The following is a 20,703-nucleotide window of genomic DNA, read 5'->3' as shown; positions in this document are numbered from 1 at the left end:
ATGTGGGGCAAAAGAGGAGACAACAATGTAGCCCTCCTTCTACTAACATTTTTCTTGCTAAGGAGTCTGCACTTTAGTCAATATTCTTTTCTTGCATTTTGCTATAACCTGACATACAGACGTGCTCAAATTTGTTGGTACCCTTACAGCTCATTGAAATAATGCTTCATTCCTCCTGAAAAGTGATGAAATTAAAAGCTATTTTATCATGTATACTTGCATGCCTTTGGTATGTCATAGAATAAAGCAAAGAAGCTGTGAAAAGAGATGAATTATTACTTATTCTACAAAGATATTCTAAAATGGCCTGGACACATTTGTTGGTACCCCTTAGAAAAGATAATAAATAATTGGATTATAGTGATATTTCAAACTAATTAGTTTCTTTAATTCGTATCACACATGTCTCCAATCTTGTAATCAGTCATTCAGCCTATTTAAATGGAGAAAAGTAGTCACTGTGCTGTTTGGTATCATTGTGTGCACCACACTGAACATGGACCAGAGAAAGCAAAGGAGAGAGTTGTCTGAGGAGATCAGAAAGAAAATAATAGACAAGCATGGTAAAGGTAAAGGCTACAAGACCATCTCCAAGCAGCATGATGTTCCTGTGACAACAGTTGCAAATATTATTAAGAAGTTTAAGGTCCATGGAACTGTAGCCAACCTCCCTGGGCGCGGATAGTACGAATGATAGTACGAATGGTAGAAAAAGAACCAAGGATAACTGCCAAAGAGATAGAAGCTGAACTCCAAGGTGAAGGTATGTCAGTTTCTGATCGCACCATCCGTCGCTTTTTGAGCGAAAGTGGGCTCCATGGAAGACTACCCAGGAGGACTCCACTTTTGACAGAAAAACATAAAAAAGCCAGACTGGAATTTGCTAAAATGCATATTGACAAGCCACAATCCTTCTGGGAGAATGTCCTTTGGACAGATGAGTCAAAACTGGAGCTTTTTGGCAAGTCACATCAGCTCTATGTTCACAGACGAAAAAATGAAGCTTTCAAAGAAAAGAACACCATACCTACAGTGAAACATGGAGGAGGCTCGGTTATGTTTTGGGGCTGCTTTGCTGCGCCTGGCACAGGGTGCCTTGAATCTGTGCAGGGCACAATGAAATCTCAAGACTATCAAGGCATTCTGGAGCGAAACGTACTGCCCAGTGCCAGAAAGTTCTGTCTCAGTCGCAGGTCATGGGTCCTCCAACAGGATAATAACCCAAAACACACAGCTAAAAGCACCCAAGAATGGATAAGAACAAAACATTGGACTATTCTGAAGTGGCCTTCTATGAGTCCTGATCTGAATCCTATCGAACATCTATGGAAAGAGCTGAAACTTGCAGTCTGGAGAAGGCACCCATCAAACCTGAAACAGCTGGAGCAGTTTGCTCAGGAAGAGTGGGCCAAACTACCTGTTAACAGGTGCAGAAGTCTCATTGAGAGCTACAGAAAACGTTTGATTGCAGTGATTGCCTCTAAAGGTTGTGCAACAAAATATTAGGTTAGCGGGCCCATCATTTTTGTCCATGCCATTTTCATTTGTTTTCTTATCAACAATATTATGTTGAATACAAAATCAAAAGCAGTCTGATTTCTATTAAATATGGAATAAACAATGGTGGATGCCAATTACTTTTGTCAGTTTCAAGTTATTTCAGAGAAAATTGTGCATTCTTCGTTTTTTGTGGAGGGGTACCAACAAATTTGAGCACGTCTGTAAATGTAACACCATTTTTAAGATGCAGGGCAGTGCTTCTCAAAGAGGATGTCCACATCCCCAGGGGAGTCAATGAAGAGTTTGAGGGTGCAAACACATCTCAAAGAGATACTGTACATCACAGCAGTAGTGAATTGCAGAAAGACTTATTTTATGTAGAATTTCATGTCAGCTGTCATGTCAAGAATACTACAATCTGTTTGCTTTACTCAGATATTCTCTGTTTATACATTCAAAAAAATATAGATTTACCTATTTATATACTTTGTTAGTATAAGGCTTTTTGAATAGGGAGGTCATGCCAGAATGTCGGGGGGGGGGGGGGGGGGGGCTTTAAAGGGGGTCAAAAATAGAGAAACAATTGAGATCCACTGATTTAGGGCTGCCATTGGCATTGTCCTGGAGGGATATGTGACGATCCCTCAATGAATATCAAATCTAAATAAGATCAATGGGGACAAAAAATTGGGGGGAAAAAAATTGGCTCCATAATGGATAATAATTTGTAATTTAATTTGGCCAGACCTGCTGCATATTGTGACAAACAGACTTGCAACAGAGAGATGTAGCTTGTATATGTTAGAGTAAAAATATTAGATGACATTTGCATGCTACACATACAAGGTTGTGAAAGAGAGAGAAATGATCAATGTTGTAAATCTCCCTCCCAACCAGAAAGGGCGCTCTGTAAGGATGGTGGTATGCTGCCTCCTAGATGGGCCACCTTGACGGTAGGTGGAGACCGGAAGGTGACCATATTAGGGGGAGTGCATAGTTGCAAGTACCCAGAACGACTCCATTGCAATCAGCTATGGGACGGCCCTCTATTGGAGAAACCATGGCGACGGGTTGATTGCAGGGAGGAGTTTTGTGGGTATAAAGGGAAAGCAGCTATGTTGTGTTTTGTGTTTTCGTACAGGAGGAGTAAGGAGCGAGGGGCTGCAGCCATGGAGCCAGCCCATCTGACCGGAGCACTACCCTCACCTCACAACACTAGCACCCTCCCGTAGATTAAGGAGCACACTTTTGTGCATAGGATGTGTGGGGATTATTAAATATCTGGTGACCAGAAGTTGGGAGCGATGTTGGAGGCACAGGAGCGAAGACATCAGGAGGGAATGGCGACTATGACGGAGCGGATGCACGCCATGTTCCTGGAAGCCAATCTGGGGAGGGAACCGGCGACTGAACCAACGGTGCCCTTACCGAAGATAAGAGTGGTAAAGATGTCGCTGGAGGATGATCCCAAGGCCTATTTGGTAGCCTTTGACAGGCAGGCAACTGCAGCACTGTGGCCTCAGGATTGGTGGGCTACCCAGTTGGGCCCCAATTTGATTGGGGAAGCCCAGGCAGCCTACCAAGCCTTGACCAATGAAGACACCCTCAGTTGCGACTGAGTGAGGCAGGCCATTCTCCAGCGGCTAGACATCACTGAGGAGACACACCGTCCTTGGTTCCGAGAATACCAGCGGCCCCCAGGATTGCGACCTTGTGTGGTGGCGCAACAACTGGTGGACCATGTGACCTGGTGACTCTGCCCCGGCACCAATGAAGCTGAAAAAGTAACAGAGCTCATTGCAATTGAGCAGTTCATAAAGTTGTTGAACTGGGTAAGCCGCCACCGTCCCACCACGCTGGATGCAGCAGTCAGATTGGCTGAAGGGTTCGAGGATGCACTGCCTACCCCTGCAGTGGTTGCCATACCTGCTCCTGCCTCCAACAAACCATGATTGGCGGGACCACTGCCGCGTTTCACCCCCACTACCCACGGACCAGCACTGCAACGTCACCCCATGGGTGGCCTCCCTCCAACACAATGGAGATCGAGGGCGACCCCCAGTGGGGTAAGAGAAGAGCACCCCTCCCCGCTGTCAAACCGGCAGCGGGACACGCAAGCTCCGTGGACGCCCTTTTGACCCACCTGTTACCGGTGCCAGGAGATTGGCCACCTCGCCAGAAATTGTTCGGCGGCAATGGAGTGTGGGGTGACTTCCCATTATGTCCTGACAGCACCAGGTAAGACCAGGGGTAATGATTGGGAGGGGCCTTGTATTGTTAATGTACAGGTTGGTGATGTGAGCAACCACGCATTAGTGGACTCAGGATGTGGACAAACTCTGATTACAAAAGCTCTATTGACGAGGGTACCTTGGTGGTCACGCAGGGTTGTGGTCATTTCCTGTATCCATGGGGATAACACGGACTACCCCCTCACTAAATTAGATTTGACAATTGGATGTCATACCCGCACTTTGATAGCATGATTAATAAAACGGTAAAGCCAGTCTCCGGTAAGACCATGGGAGCAGCGGGGGGAAGCTATTGGGAATATTTTTCCGCTGCACACTGATTTGTTCCATTCCCTATTTCGTCTGAAAAAAAAACAAAGAGAGTGAAGGGTTGAAAAATGGGGAGGAACGTTAAATGAAACAATTCTGGGGTTGGGGGGGGGGGGGGACCTCAGAATCTGTCAAATGTACGGGAAAGGGGATCGGGACTCAGTGTGACCTGCAGGGGCGGGTTACTGAGGCCCCCAGTGCTGAAGCTACTTTAGCTCTCCTCAATATCCCGAAATTCTGGGACTGAGATGTGGACCTAGCGTTGGAACAAAAGATCCTAGGAACAGGTTCGGTCTATCGAGGGGAAAAATGTAGAGGATAACCGGCCGCTTACATATCCTCACCACATTATTGTCGGGCACTTACTATATAGAGTATCCCAAGCCACGAGCACAAGTCAGATTGTAACACAATTACTCGTTCCCCAGTCTTTTCGACGTGAGATCATGCGGTTGGCTCACGATGTCCCCTGTTCAGGCCATTTAGGTAACGATAAGACTCGGGAGCGAATATTGGCTCGATTTTATTGGATGGGAGTTTTTAGTGAGGTTGCGCGATATGTAGCAGAATGTCCGGAATGCCAGCAAGTAGCGCCGGGGCGGATTCGCCCGGTCCCGCTGGTCCCACTGCCCTCTCAATTCCCTTTGAACGCATTGCTATGGACATAGTGGGTTCATTGAGCCAGTCTGACTCTGGATATACGCACATTTTGGTAGTGGTGGACTACGCGACCAGATATCCAGAGGCAACCATGTACTCTGCTAATAAGCATCTTAAACACTGTGAAAATAAAACAGCCTGCTACAGTTGCATCATTTATTAATTTAGTACATACCATACCTTAGGTATCCAATAACTGTTCCGGAATATTTTAGTCTCTTGATACAGTGTTACAACTTAACATACAAGCCTCCAAAATGTACAGGTTGTTCCAGGAGCTAATAATCAAAAAATCTCTCAGAAGGAGAGAAAAGTGGTAGTTAAGGATGGGATACAAATCTTAGCTGGTCAAAACAGATCAGAAAGGGGTGCAATTTATGTTGGAATGACAAATGTTATTTTTCATCTGCCACTGGGATGAAGCTGAAAGCAATTTAAAATAATACCATTCGTTTCAATTGGCAACAAGCTACATAACAAGCATTCATGTGCAAATAACACAAAGTGTGGTTAGATTTTGATTTGGTAATAGTTCAACACAGTTGCCTTTGTACAATCAGAGGCAAAACATGCCAGCTTCAGGGGCTATGGGGGATTGGCCATCAGTGCATCACTGGAGGCTTATGAGCTGGGGTCCTCTGTTTAGGAAGAAGGCGAGAATGCAAGGCTGGAAACTGCATGGAATGGGGTTGGTTACCGATCGGTGACCGGTCTCAGTACCGATCGGGGTGCTTGGTACCAAGTGTAAAAACACTTTTAGCTGTTTCAGGTGGCGACACTTTCCTCAGCTTGCTGGCATGCCACCGAGACCCGTCCTGGAGCTGAAAGGTCGCTGATCCAAGCCGTTGGCTGACACAAAGTGGGGAGGACCAAAAAGATTGTAGCTTGTTGTCTCGGTGAGGCCGCTTGATTCGGACCAAGTCCAGGACATGTATTACAGGTTGCCTTGTTCTGTGCACTTTGTCAAACCTCTGCTTCATGTGCTGTTGGCTCGTAATGCGGGCCACAGGTGGGGAAGAGCAAGTCCCTGGGGGTCGTAGACTCTCCAATGGCAGTTGTAGCTCACGTCCTGTCATGGAAGGTCTGCAACAGTATTGTCACACCCAGGGTTAAACTGAAGCTGGAAATTGTACTGCTGTAGCCGCTCTGACCATCTGTAAAATCTGAGTGGTTGGTGTCCCGTGCCTAGATATCCAGAGACAGTACCATTGAGATCCACTAGTGCCACAGCAGTTGCTCAAGAGTTAGTAGAGATTATAGTGAGAGTCAGGATTCCAAAAGAAATCCTCACTGATCACGGAACGAACGTCACGTCACAGTGTTTGAAGGAATTATATAAATTGTTGCAAATTAAGTCCATTTGAACCTTTGTTTATCACCCGCAGATGGACGGTTTGGTGGAACATTTTAATCAGACTTTAAAACAGATGCTGAAGCGGTTTGTCAACCAAGAGTAGAAAGATTGGGCTAAACTCCTCCCCTACCTGATGTTTGCAGTGAGAGAGGTGCCTCAGAGTTCGACTGGGTTCTCTCCCTTTGAACTGCTGTATGGGAGGCAACCACAGGGTTTCCTTGATCTTGTGAAGGAAGGGTGGGAGAAGCAAACAAAAACTTCCAAAAATAGTCAAGTATGTAATCATGTTAAGAGACCGCCTAGCATTGGTTGGTCATTTGGTGCAAGAAAACCTAAAACTAGCTCAGTATCGCCAGGAGCAACAGTACAAAACAGGCATGAATTCAGACTTTTCGGCCAGGTGGTAAAGTACTGTTGCTACTTCCCACATCGGAATCTAAGTGGCAGGGGCCATATGAGGTGATACGGGGAATTGGTAATGTAAATTATGAAATGACAACACTGTCGCCGGAATAAGACCGAAATTCATCACATTAAATTGCTAAAACCCTGGAATGAAAGGGAGGCCCTATTTATAGCTGGTGACAGTTTAGAAGAGGATTTTGGTCCCACTGTCAATCCACCAGCTACAACTAGCATTCCGATGGGGGAACAGTTACTTCTGGATTGGAAAAGCAAGCTCTACCTGTTAGTGGTAAGGTTTAATAATGTTTTTTTCTGACTTGCCCGGCAGAACCAATGTAATTTCACGTGCTATTATTACTCCGCCAGGTGTCAGGGTCCGAGAGAGACCGTACCGGATCCCAGAGAGTCGCAGGGGTCCCGTTCGCAAGGAGTTGGAGGATATGCTCGGGCTTGGAGTCATTGAACCTTCCCGGAGCAAGTGGTGCTGTCCTATTGTGATGGTGGGCAAGAAGGACGGCTCCACTCGATTCTGTGTGGACTTTCGAAAAGTTAATGCCATCTCCAAGTTCGATGTATATCCAATGCCCCGAGTGGATAAGCTCCTCGACCGACTGGGTAAGGCGCAGTTAATTTCGACTTTCCATCTGACGAAGGGATACTGGCAGATTCCACTCACTCAGAGCTCAAGAGAGAAAACTGCTTTCTCTACCCCAGATGGCTTGTTCCATTTCCGGACCATGCCCTTCGGGTTGCATGGAGCTCCCGCCACCTTTCAGAGACTGATGGACCAGGTCTTAGCTCCCCATCATCAGTATGCAGCCGCGTACATTGATGATGTGGTGATTTTTAGCTCCACCTGGAAGGATCATCTGCCTCCCTTAAAGCCGTCCTGCAGTCTTTAAGGGAGGCAGGGCTAACAGCCAAACTGGGCAAGTGTGCACTTTGCAAACAAGAGACCCAATATCATGGCTACATTATGGGTAATGGCCGGGTGAAGCCGATCACCTCCAAAGCCAAGGCACTGGTGGAGATGGCGATCCCGAGAACAAAGTCACAGGTGAGATCACTACTGCGGTTAGTCGGCTATGCGGGCAGCAGTGTGAAGTAGTGGTAATGGCTCTGGACTCTTGACCGGAGGGTTGTGGGTTCAATCCCAGGTGGGGGACATTGCTGCTGTACCCATGAGCAAGGTACTTTACCTAGATTGCTCCAGTAAAAACCCAACTGTATAAATGGGTAATTGTATGTAAAAATAATGTGATATCTTGTAACAATTGTAAGTCACCCTGGATAAGGGCATCTGCTAAGAAATAAATAAATAATAATAATAATAATAATAATAATAAATAATAATAATAATAATAATAATAATAATAATAATATCACCGTTTATTCCCCAAACATGCCACCAGTCAATCCCCTGGTCAATCTCACGCGAAAGGCTGCTTTTAATGGACAGGGCAGTGTCAGGAGGCATTTGATATGATTAAGAAGCAACTCTGTCAAGTTGGCCGAGTGTTCCTTCGGCATCACTCTGATGGGTGAGATATGTGATAGAGAGAAAGGATCAATGTTGTAAATCTCCCTCCCAACCAGAAAGGGCGCTGTGTAAGGATGGTGGTATGCTGCCTCCTAGATGGGCCACCTTGATGGTAGGTGGAAACCGGAAGGTGACCATATTAGGGGGAGTGCGTATTTGCAAGTACCCGGAATGACTCCATTGCAATCAGCTGTGGGACAGCCCTCTATTTGAGAAACTATGGCGACGGATTGATTGCAGGGAGGAGTTTTGCGAGTACAAAAGAGGAAGCAGCTACGTCAGTACGGCCCCTTGTGCTGAGAGAATAGCGACCAGCCGGAGCTGTTCTTTTTGTTTGTTTGTTATGTGCTGTTTGTGTTTTCATAGAGGAGGAGTAAGGAGCGAGGGGATGCAGCCATGGAGCCAGCCCAACCGACCGGAGCACTACCCTCACCTCACAACACGAGCACACCCCCGTGGATTAAGGAGCACACTTTCGTGCACAGGACGTGTGGGGATTATTAAATATTGTTTTGTTTGGTCTGCAAGCCAGCCGTGTCCCAACCCCCCCCCCCCCCCCGATACCATTGATGGTAGAGGGGTGGTTTCTTTTGTGTGTAAAATAAACCAGACATTTATTTGGGAAAAGCATAGTTTGGGATTGTTCATTTATTCACCACACCACTCGCACCTGTCACAAAGGTATTTCTAATTTCATGTTCAATGGTATGGTTCATGGTATAGGCTTAACAAAAAATCAACCTGCTTCCATAACTGCATGCCTATTTCAAATAAAGATGTTTACATTTTGGACATGTGCATTTGTAAGGAGCATGACTATTTTGTATTAATTTGGGACAACCCAGGATGGATAAGTTTCTGTTGCAGTGGAATTTAAAGTGGTACTTACCCAATATACTGTAGAGGATGGCTCTGATGAATCACAATTCTGCACGTTGGACAAGTGTTGTTCTCTTCCAGGTACTTCACCAGGCAGCTCCTGCAGACTACAAAACACATTAAGTGAAATCATCCATTTGGCATTAGAGCTGGAAGTTAAAAAAATAAACCTGCCTTTCAACTGTACAGGGTGACCCACAAAAAAAAGACAATGAAACCATAAACATGTGAAAGGGAGATGATAAATATACCTTACAAAATTTAGATTTTGGTACATTTTAGAGTTCTTGAACCTTTGCAAGTATTTACATTAAATTGACTTTTTGGGGATATCCTGCAATGAATTGGTGTAACAACATACCAGATTAGTTACTGGATAACAATGCTGTGCAACAGGGTGGAGGTTGGGACAGAACCGGCAGTGGCGGTTTGTCCCGTGGTGGCCCCATGCAAAGCTCGATCCCAGGGCCCCTATTCTCTTTTCTTACCAGTAACACTACGCTACGATACCATGACTTTCAAATGGCAACAATGACCCTATTAAATGTATTGCATTTTACTACAGCAAATCACAAAAAAAAAACACTCTGTGACATTAGAAATGAACCTTTTGTGCTTTCACAGCAGCAAAGTCCAATTATAGCTGAATAATCCAGTTTTCGGCAAATAAGTTTCACGACTGATATCTGCCCTAGTCCAGTTTAACGTTCCTGTAACATTGTAGAAAGCAAATCGTTTTTCCTTCATTTCATGTTCAGGCAAGAAAAGCTTCTCTCCCCTGATGCTACTGTGACAGGCACAGTCAAAAGCAGTTGCAAGGCAGTACAGAGGAGGTTAGGATACAGGTCCATCAATTTCCATGGTAGATGTAGCCAAGCATCACAAGAGGCGAGGATGATACATCAGCTGGAAATGCATTTATTTTAAATCGAGGGTTAAACAATTACACAGCACATACTGACATAATTGTGAATGGCTTTAAACCCCGACACGTTGGGTTTTTTTCTGTTTATGGCACATAGATAAAAATAATGGTAAAATGGCTAATAAGTCATTCATTCTGGTTCAGACTTGAGGTGAATAAACTTTTTTTTTTTTATAGTAACTGAGCCATGACAACAGGGGCTGCCTCGGGGCCCACTTGGTGCCTCATGCAATTGCATGGGTTGCATCTGCCTAAACCGCTACTGAGAACCGGCAACCATGTACTCTGCTAGTGAGCATCTTAAACACTGTGAAAATAAAACAGCCTGCTACAGTTGCATCATTTATTAATTTAGTACATACCATACCTTAGGTATCCAATAACTGTTCCGGAATATTTTTAGTCTCTTGATACAGTGTTACAACTTAACATACAAGCCTCCAAAATGTACAGGTTGTTCCAGGAGCTAGCTGCATCAGCATCATAATTAAGGATATTTCACTCTAATTTGACAGTACTTTGGAAGAAGAGGTCTTATGGTTCTAGAATAATATGTCCCACACCAAATTATACATTATTTACCATTTTTGGAAGCAATATCACATAACTAGTGCTCTCTTTACACACTGTTTCATATCTATTTCTAACTAAAGTGTGCCCTCTAGTGCCCCTCTGGAACAACTTTGGAAAACCATTCTTATTATACTGTATGTATATGAACAGGGGGCTCAAACTGGCAGCAGCAGTGCTTAATGTACATTTTAAATGCAACAATAGGGTACACTGTACACTCAAAATAAATACAAGACAAGAAAAGGTATGGGGGTTCATGTAATACATATTTTATAAAATTAAAATGAGTACAGAACAGAGAAGGGATAAATAATTAAGAAATCTCTCAGAAGGAGAGAATAGTGGTAGTTAAGGATGTGATACAAATTTTAGCTGGTCAAAACAGATTAGAAAGGGGTGCAATTTATGTTGGAATGACAAATGTTAATTTCCATCTGCCACTGGGATGAAGCTGAAAGCAATTTAAAATAATACCATTTGTTTCGATTGGCAACAAGCTACATAACAAGCATTCAATAATGCAAATGCAAAGTGTAGTTAGATTTTGATTTGGTAATAGTTCAACACAGTTGCCTTTGTACAATCAGAGGCAAAACATGCCAGCTTCAGGGGTTATGAGGGCTTGACCGTCTGTGCTTATGAGCTGGGGTCCTCTGTTTAGGAAGAAGGCGAGCCAGCTCCTTAGAGGACTCCCGTGCCTGGTGAGAACACTGCAGCATCAGTGCAAGGCTGGAAACTGCATGGAATGGGTTTGGTTACCGATCGGTGACCGGTCTCAGTACCGATCGGGGTGCTCGGCACCAAGTGTAAAAACACTTTTAAGTGTTTCAGGTGGCGACACTTTCCTCAGCCTGCTGGCATGCCACCGAGACCCGTCCTGGAGCTGAAAGGTCGATGGTCCAAGCCGTTGGTTGACACAAAGTAGGGAGGACCAAAAAGATTGTAGCTTGTTGCCTCGGTGAGGCCGCTTCATTCGGTCCAAGTCCAGGACAGGCATTACAGGTTGCCTTGTTCTGTGCACTTTGTCGAACCTCTGCTTCATGTGCTGTTGGATCCTTTGGCTCGTAATGCGGGCCACAGGTGGGGAAGAGCAAGTCCCTGGTGGTCGCAGCCTGTCCAATGGTAGTTGTAGCTCATGTCCTGTCATGGAAGGTCTGCAACATTATTGTCATACCCAGGGTTAAACTGAAGTTGGAAATTGTATTGCTGTAGCCGGTCTAACCATCTGTACAATCCGAGTGGTTGGTGTCCCGTGCCTAATGTGGACATCAAAGCCGTGAGTGCCCGTTTGGAGGGAAAACGTCCGGCCGTACAGTATTTCAGGCACCATGGAAAAGACATTTGTCACCATTCAGCGTTAAGTTGTGCTGGGCAAGTGTTTAGAGCACTTGGAGCAGGCATTTGTCATGGACTGAGGTGTTAGGACCATGCACCACGATGCCACCCAAATGCAAGGATACTAACGGGATGCCAGTGAAGATTTTTTTTATAACAACTGGGTGCACAGCTCAACCCGAATGGCATGTGGGTGTAGCAAACTCCAGTATGAGTAACAAATGCCTTGAGGTCCTTGCTGGGGGAACTTGGAGGTAGCCTTGGTGTAAATCCAGCTTACTGAAGACAGCAGAGCCATAAACGTGGGTATTGAGCTCTTCAGCTGTCGGGAGCAGATATTTGTCAGGAATAACGGCCTTGTTCACAGCACGCAAGTCCACACAGATTCAGAGTCCCCCAGTCTTTTTCTTTGGTATAACCAGCTTGGAAATCCAAGGGAATGGGTTAATGAGCTCTAGAATAATGCCAGCTTCCAACAGGAGTTTCAGCTCCATTGACACCTGGTTCCACAAGGCGAGGTGAATCCGGTGCAGTGGCTGAATGACTGGAGTCACAGTAGGGTTGACTTTGGATTGGTGGAAAAATGCGGAGAAGATACCCAAACCATGAAAGGCCATTGTTGCTGCCAGGGGAGGAGACTTGCAATATTTCTGTGCCACTGTAGTCCATCAAGGAAAAACCAAGGCCAGTAAATAAGCCATGGCCCATTAAGTTGGCCCCAGTTTTTGTGATGTAGAATGTGAATGTAGGAATAGACTAGGTACCATAACGTACGGGCAGCTGCAATGTACCCAGTACATCGATTTTGGCATGTCCATAGCCACTGAGGGCAGTGGAGGAGCATTGCAGGGGCAGGTTAAAAAAAACTGTGTGCATGTTTCAAAGTTCAGGAGAGACACCTTGACACCAGTGTCCAGGAGCAGAGGAATGCACATGTCATTAAGATGTAGAACACATGCTTTCAAAGTTGACGGGGTCGAGAGCAAAGTAGGGATTGTGGCTGGTGCCAAGTGCGGGGTCTGGGGCTGAGATGGAGTGACACCACCTGGCAAAGTGTTTAAATTTGCTGCAATTTCTGCACCATTGGCCCTGGGCAGGGAAGTCAGAGGCTCTGGACTTGTGCCTGGTGGACCCACAGTTCCCACAACGTGGCCTATAACGCACAGGGCGCTGCTGCGCTTGTTGTACGGCGAGGTCCGAGTCTATGGCTAATGGGGTTAGAGGTTGCTGCATGTTCTGAACTACAGAGTCTGTAGCAGGTGAGGGTGTCCTAATATGCTTTTTAGCACTGTGAAAAGCTGATTCCACTTGACTGGCTATCTTTATGGCTTGAGTCAGTGTTAAATCGTCAGATTCAAGTAATAATCTCTCCCTCACTTGTGTACTAGATGTCTTCTCAATAAGCTGGTCTCCAATCATCTCATCATGCCATGTACCAAATTTACAAGGCAGTGCTAATTCTCTCAATGCAGACATGTATTGGAGTATTGAATCACCAGGCCGTTGACCCCATTGTCAGAATGAGGACGCTCTGAGCGGCTCCGAAATGTGCAGCGAGTACACTGATGGCCTCATCATAAGTAGGGGCAGGACCCAGTGTCAGGAAAACACATTATCCCTCTGTGCCCAAACAATGTATCAGCATAGCGCGTTTACGCGGGTCGGCCACATTTTCCAAGCCCATTGCAAGCAGGTATGTGTGAAACGAGTCCAACCAACAGCCCACCGGACGGGCTGTTCGCCAAAAAGTCGGTGGGGAAACGAAAAATTCTACCATCCTTGTCGCCAATGTTGCATTGTACAAACTGACACAAAACAGTGTTGTAAACTAACCACGGAGCTCGTTTATTTATTGCTGCGTACTATCATACCTAAGATGGCGTCTCTGTCGCACACACACTCGCTCATTTATGGCATCACGTATCCCAGCAACTGCAAGCACGACACAACACTCCACAACATCCGGTAACATGTAACCCAGCAACCACAACAGCATTGATCGCATTGCAAACACAACAGTCAGAACGGTATGAACAATTGTCAACTAACAGAACATAACTGCTGCTACACCTTCAAGCTAAATTTGATCTTATAAATGGAACTTGGCACAGTGTTTCAAGCTCTTAATTTGATGAGGAATATCTGAAAAGGGCTGAGTGCACATATATATTGTTCTTCATCTGAATGCTTCAATTATTTTGAAGTCCATATTTAAAGAATACAGAATTATTTTGCAGTGTCGGTAAGGGCAAATAAATACATGTGATAAATGTCAGTGCATACTTTGTTACCTTCTTCTCAGACTTTCCCAGACAACACTTCTGCAAACGTTATATTAAAAGAGAAAGTGATATTCACCTAAATATTTTTTTTTCAGATTAATAGAATATTAAAATAATATTCTATTAAAAATCAATAATAGCTCTAGCATATTTTACATCAAGATCAATGTTGTTAGAGATTTGTAAGTGATACTATGTCCAGAGGGCAATGCACGGATTCAGAGTTTATGCTATAGAATCACGTAGACAGAGCTTTCTTTTTAGAGATAAAGGGAAAGATATGTTGTACAGAGCTATTGTCCTAGTTTTTTTTTTGTGGTTTAGAAGTTAACATGGTAAATATAGTCATTCCCTTTGTTGTATTGTTTCTCAAACTGTTTTCACGACAATAGTAAAACGATCACTTTTTTTTTTTTACTTACACGTATGTAAACATTCTGTTACTGTGGTGGCATCAATTAGGTAACCCTCACACAGACGACAGGTAATGTGGGCATTGATGTCCCACAACTTGATCTTCCTGGTCAGCATCTCGGGGTTCTACAAAACACAACAACAATTAGAACATTTAGTAGCAATCCACATACATTTTAAAAGGTACCACATACAAAAGGTGGTAATAATGTACCCTCAAACATTGGGGGTATTTAACTGTAACTTAACCAAAGAAAATTTAAAACAATCCTCCTCCAACACATGTGCTAATACATAGAATTATGGAAATAAACAACTTTATAGCTTGTGAATTCCTGACAAAGAGTAGACTTTTCCAATATCTCTGCTGTTTCGGTACCAAGTTTATCCTATAGCTTCACTGCCCATTTCCATATCACCTGACTGCTCTGTGAATAGCACCACAAGCAAATACTAATCAATTCAGACACTTTGGGGTCAAGTGGCAGAGGAGTTATGGGATAACCTGAATCTGCCATGTTCTTGTCCAGCTCATCAGCTAAAACATCACAAGTGGATGTAGAAGTACATTTTACCATAGGTCTTGCATTTCTCAGCAATTGGGATTATTTTTATTTTTTTTATTTATTAATTATTTTAAATACTGAGCCATGTGAAGAGGGAATGTGTGCAGGAAAGGAACGTTAGGTTAAGGGTGGAATACAATTTAGGGAAATGATCGTAAGATTATATACTCTCATTAGACCCACAGGTAGAACAAAAAATACATTATATCTGAAGGTATGTTGAAGAGTAATCTGGTATGCTGTACAAATCGGTCTCAATTGACTGCAGATAAATGGATAAAAAAAATATAGTATAATCTTTTTTTCTTTCTTTTTTGTATTAATAAACATCACCTGGGCATTACAAAATGTATTCAAAATAACTAATACAATTCAACAGTTTTACTAATGTTCTTGTTTTTAGAGGTATATACTCTAAAGCTGTCATATGATATTCTATGTTTTTCTTACATTTGCGAATATGATTCTTACCCTGTAATTTATTTATATATATATATAAATAAAAAAAGTAATCCAAATGACTTTTAAAGGCATGGAGAATCACATTATGAATATGAATTGTTATTTCTGGTCGAAAGCTTGTCAGACAGATAACTTGAAAGATCTTTCAAAAAGCGACATGTTATTATGGGGTGTAAAAAAAGTGTTAACATTTTAACACGTCTTTTCCCAGATTTAGCTTAAATCTTGTACTTTCACAGATTTAAACAAAAAATGCCTATCTTTTTTCAGATTTGTAAATCTCATGAAAAACATTTAAATAAATGTTTAAATGTGTACTTTCAGATATAATTTATAAATCTGAAAATATTTAGCAAAGTTTCAATTTAAATTCAGCATGTAAAATAAATCCAAGAAAAAGAGCTCCAGTTTTTAAATCTTTGATTTACACTCGGCGAGCACATTTATAAATGTCAGTTTTTAAATCTTTGACTTACACTCAGCAAGCAGATTTAGCCAAATCCAGAATTGACATGCAAATAGTTCAGCCCATTTTAGCTTACATAAGCATTGTTTGCATGGAGGAGGCAGGCTTCCGTCCATGTCGAAGCGGTGCATCAGGAATCCAAAGGGTTCCAGTAGCGACTTAGCCCCTATCTGTATAATATAAAATCTGCTTCATTTCCTATCCCAAGCCTTCTCTTTTGAAACCGATTGCATTTTTAAAAACAATTCACCTAGATTTATTTAGAGACACTCTTCCTTAAAAGATGTAAAACACCAAAAACAGCAACAACATGCAGATTTTAATGGGCGCTTCCCTGCTTTCTTATCGGAACCTGTTTAGTCATGGGCGAGCAACGCAGTGCGTGGAGTACCACTTTTTAATGCGTACCTTAAAATAACACTACACCGGTAAGAAATTAAAGTTACTTTCACCTCTGACTATAAGACCTACTTTGACTTCAATTCGGGTAAAATCTGCCAATCTGATTGACATTCACGGAACTGTATATATATATATAATAAATATATATATATATATATATATATATATATATATATATATATATATATATATATATAGATATATATATATATATATATATACACACACACACACTGTGTTCTTAAATAGTAAATTTAGTTTTATTTGTTTTGAAAAACAGAAACGTTATATTTCACTTTCATTGCATTTGCACTTGTATTAAGTCTGTAAGACAATGATGCATTTACGAGATTGTGCTTCAGTTCATTTGATTTCAGATCATGTATCTTTTCTCCTTTTACATAAAACATATTATATTTATGTATTCCCCTTCGTGTAGGTTCATAATGGAACATAAAAAAAAAGTTCACACAGTCAGATTTCTAGTTTGATGCTGCACAGCATATTGTTAATGTGTTTTTCCTGCATCCACAATAAATTATTTTCATTTTGGTAAATGAAGTGGTATTAAGTTATTCTGTCATTCTTTTTTTTTTTGCTATCAATCAGTCAGTCATTCTGTCATATCAGATACATCTGTCGCATGGTAATGCTAATGTCAGCCCATCACCCCTTCCTCCTTTGCAAAAGACTGTATTATGCCATTGAATATCTGCAATTCCATACAACAGAAAGTTATGCTAGGACATAGATTCATATTACAGCACTACTGGTAGTCCTTCTGTCATGAACCTGTGTCTCACGATTGACCATACATACACACTTCACGTCATGTTGCCCTGCATACAGTTTCCAACCCCCAACCCAACAAACTGATGCACATCAAACATGTGGATGCCACACAAGACATTGGTCATATCAGTGGAATTCATAGAGGTACAGTGTGATACTGGTGCCACTATTATGCATCTGTCTCCTACTAGACCTGCGTAAGCAGTGCCCAGATATACACGATCCCCCCAACACACTGACATGGCAGTAGACCTCATAGACCTAGTGGATCATGATGATGGATGTCTCTTGTGTTATCTGCAGAGAGTTGTATGTTGTTTGTCTTCACTAATGATGGCTGTCTGTGATTTCTTGTGTTGCCTTGCCCATTCCACTGCTTGTAAGGGGGTGGGATGGAATACAGGGTTAGGATTAAAAACCCTACATCACATTTCCCTACTTTTGTCATTTTAATATCAACCCTAACTGATGCATTAACAAAGTTTTTTGCAAAGAATCCTTCATCAGGTCCAATTCTGCTTTCACACTCACTAAAAAAGATCGTGAAAAAAGAATTGAAAATCTATATTTCTTAACATTTTATAATATATATATATATATAATGGTAGACCATCGGGTGTGCAACCGACCCACTGTTGTGTCTGTCTGCATCCCAGCTGCTAACTTATAACATTTGAAAAAATAATTCCAAACCATCTTGACGCACGGCGATGTTTTGCATTTTTTGTATCTCAATCGCACAAATGACTGGAACGCTACTGTTTACATCAAGAGATCTACCCCAGGGGACAGTGCATACCGAATTTCAGGCGAATCCGTCAAAACGACTCAAAAGATATTAAAAGGGCAATAATTTGAGTTTAACTATTGGGGCGCTAATGATTTACATCGTTTTGAATTTGACTTAAAGCCGCCATCAGTCCGTGAACAGTATCGGCTACTTTTCTGCTATTTGCAGTGTCATTTTATGATATTTTTGTTATTTTTTTTTTCATTTCCAGTGACAAAGTTTCTAGCCTTACCAAAATTCTGCTTCCATTGTTGAACAATACACCTTCCTTTTTTTGATGGCAGGAGTTGTACAACATTATTCACATTTTCAGAAGATTACGATAACTCAGAAAGAACTTAAAATCTGTTTGATGTTTGAAGAGGTTAATTTCCAACATCTATTTTCATTCCAATGGAGATGTGATACCTTCTATTAACCAATAGCACTCTATCATGTGTCATCTACACAAGCATTTGGGAATTCAGTTTCACTTTTTACATGCTGTCACTTCACGTCACTGCCCATTTTAACCACAAGATTAATATAATTACTCTACTGTTAAAAAGCTGAAACAAGATTTGTTTTCACTGACCTCCAAAGCCAGTTTGTGTTTGTGTGCGAGATTTCTTGTTGCTGTCTGTCTCAGGTTAACACACATAGTGGGAAAAAAGTCTGATTACTTTGGCAGAGACTGAGAAAGCATGGTAAGAACTGTTTTTGGAATGCTGTTTTGTAAATGGCCAAATACTGTATTACAGTGCTTTGTTTTCCAACAATTTTCACTGATTTTCTTTGTGTAGTATACATGCAGTACCGTAATTTGGTGTTTTAAACACCTGATGTACCCAGGGCCGGATTAACCTATACGCAAATTCCGATATAGCGCAAGACCCCCAGCAGAATTGGGGCCCACGCAAGGTCGACGTTTCTGGCACACTTTACAAAAACTGCATGTGGGTGGCTGGGCTCACACACACAGGAAGCGAGGCGCATAGAAACTTGCTTTCAGTTAATTTGTTCATTTTTTTTTTTTATGACAGCTAGGCATTCCTTCTCAATTACAGCATACCTGGTCTCTGAGTCTCTCATGCAAGCAGCTTCCTGCTAATGTACAATACCAAATTCTCCACGCCCACTACCTCCTGGGAAAGATCTGTCCCTAGTCCTATGTCAGAGATGTCAGTCCATAGGATAAAATTTATGAATCAGGCTCTATTTACACACACATTCATTTATTTCAGTTTTAGGGCCAATTTAAAATCCTGTCTTGTCTCAAATGTGCACAGTATGCCTCTTTACATTTTAGAAATGTTCCTTTTTAATTAGGGGGTTTGAATTTTAGAAAAAAAGGCGGGTAAAGGTAGACGTGTACAAAGCGGGAAGCTGCCCTTCTGCAGCCGACAAGAAGAAGTCAATAGCGTTTGTTTCTCTCCCTTTATATACTGCGCAGAAATCATGAAATTAGCACAATGCCATGATTTTTTCAATATTCTTAAGCAATGAAAACTAATTTCATAATTATTTGTAATTTTATACAAAAAAAAATCACATTAACTAAACTGTACAGCTCTGCTGTGTGTCTGCGTGTAATATTCACCATGCACATAGTGATGTGCAGTGATTATGTCATGTGACTACAATATATGCAATCTAGGTGGGAAATTAAAAAAATACTACACAAAATTGATGTCTCTAAAAATGTGTCTGCAGCAGATTGCGTAAAGCAGTATCCAGCAGGAGTTTTACACAGCGATGGAGGCAAGCTCTTCTGTACATCCTGCAACGTTACTGTAGATCAGCGTTTCTCAACCGGTGGGCAGACCGGGAAAGCAAAACCGAAAGTCCTACAACACTCACATACATTCTGAATTTTTTTTTTGCTTTTTTTATTATGCTGACATTCTAACACGCAACACATTCTAATACGTAACACATTCTAAAAAGCCCTGAAAGCATCTCACCTTGTTGCTGCCCATATGGCCCGCTGTAAAAAAGCCTACAGAATTGGAGAAGAGCTTATTTTGCCAAGTGCTGTGGACATTTGTCATGAATTACTTGGTGACGCAGCAGCAAAAAAAATTCAGAGAGTTCCCCTTTCAAACGACACTGTCGCTAGAAGAATAGTGGATATTAGTGATGACATTGAAAGTCAACTTTTGGAAAGGATGAAGAAAAACCCATTTTTTGCAATACAGCTGGATGTATCTACAGATGTTTCCAACGCAGCTTTACTGCTCGTCTTTGTTAGGTATTGCTGGAATGGTGACCTGCATGATTACATACTTTTCTGTGATGAGCTGCCTCCGTTGCCTTAACAGTTTTGTTGTTGAAAAGGGATTGGACTGGAAAAAGTGTGTTGGAGTATGTACTGATGGGGCTCCATCCATGATGGGAAAACACTGTGGTGTGGGGAAATAAATTAAAGAAAAAGCGGCAGAAGCAAAATGGATGCATTGCTTTTTACATAGAGAGAGCCTGGCAACCCAAACAATGTCACCAGAACTGAATGAAGTAATGAAGATCGCAGTGAAAACTGTGAACTACACAAAAATAATGCCCTGAATTCCAGATTGTGACGGGGGACTGACCCGTCTTTATGAACGTGGTTGGGACTGGCAGGGAGGTGGTTAAAAATCCTCCCTGCCAGGAAAACATGTGAGAATGTGGCTACAGGGGATAAAAGCCAGGAGAGAGGCCCTGGCTAGGGGAGAGTTCTAGAAGGAGAAGCAAGAGTGTTTTTGTGTGTGCTGTTTTTCTGTTTTTGAATCCAGTGAAGGCAACGCCCAGCCTGGAAACCTTTATTTTCCTAAGTTTT

At 42.4% G+C, this 20,703-nt stretch overlaps 1 protein-coding gene across 3 annotated transcripts in view; it reads right to left on the bottom strand.

Annotated features, from left to right (window-relative positions):
• Nucleotides 1-20,703, bottom strand: part of LOC117421483 (polycomb group RING finger protein 3) — a 147,185-nt gene that overhangs the window by 38,304 nt on the left and 88,178 nt on the right. For all 3 annotated transcript variants that reach the window (XM_059025788.1, XM_034035951.3, XM_034035952.3), the window contains 2 exons: nt 14,437-14,554; nt 8,910-9,006 (listed from right to left, as the gene is read on the bottom strand). In XM_059025788.1, the coding sequence (XP_058881771.1) occupies nt 8,910-9,006; nt 14,437-14,554 (215 nt within the window). The remainder of the gene's footprint in view (nt 1-8,909; nt 9,007-14,436; nt 14,555-20,703) is intronic.

This window comes from Acipenser ruthenus, chromosome 1 (assembly GCF_902713425.1).
Source record: "Acipenser ruthenus chromosome 1, fAciRut3.2 maternal haplotype, whole genome shotgun sequence".
NCBI lineage: Eukaryota > Metazoa > Chordata > Actinopteri > Acipenseriformes > Acipenseridae > Acipenser > Acipenser ruthenus.
The sequence above is the reverse complement of the archived record's forward strand: the minus strand, read 5'-3'. Positions and strand labels throughout refer to the sequence as shown.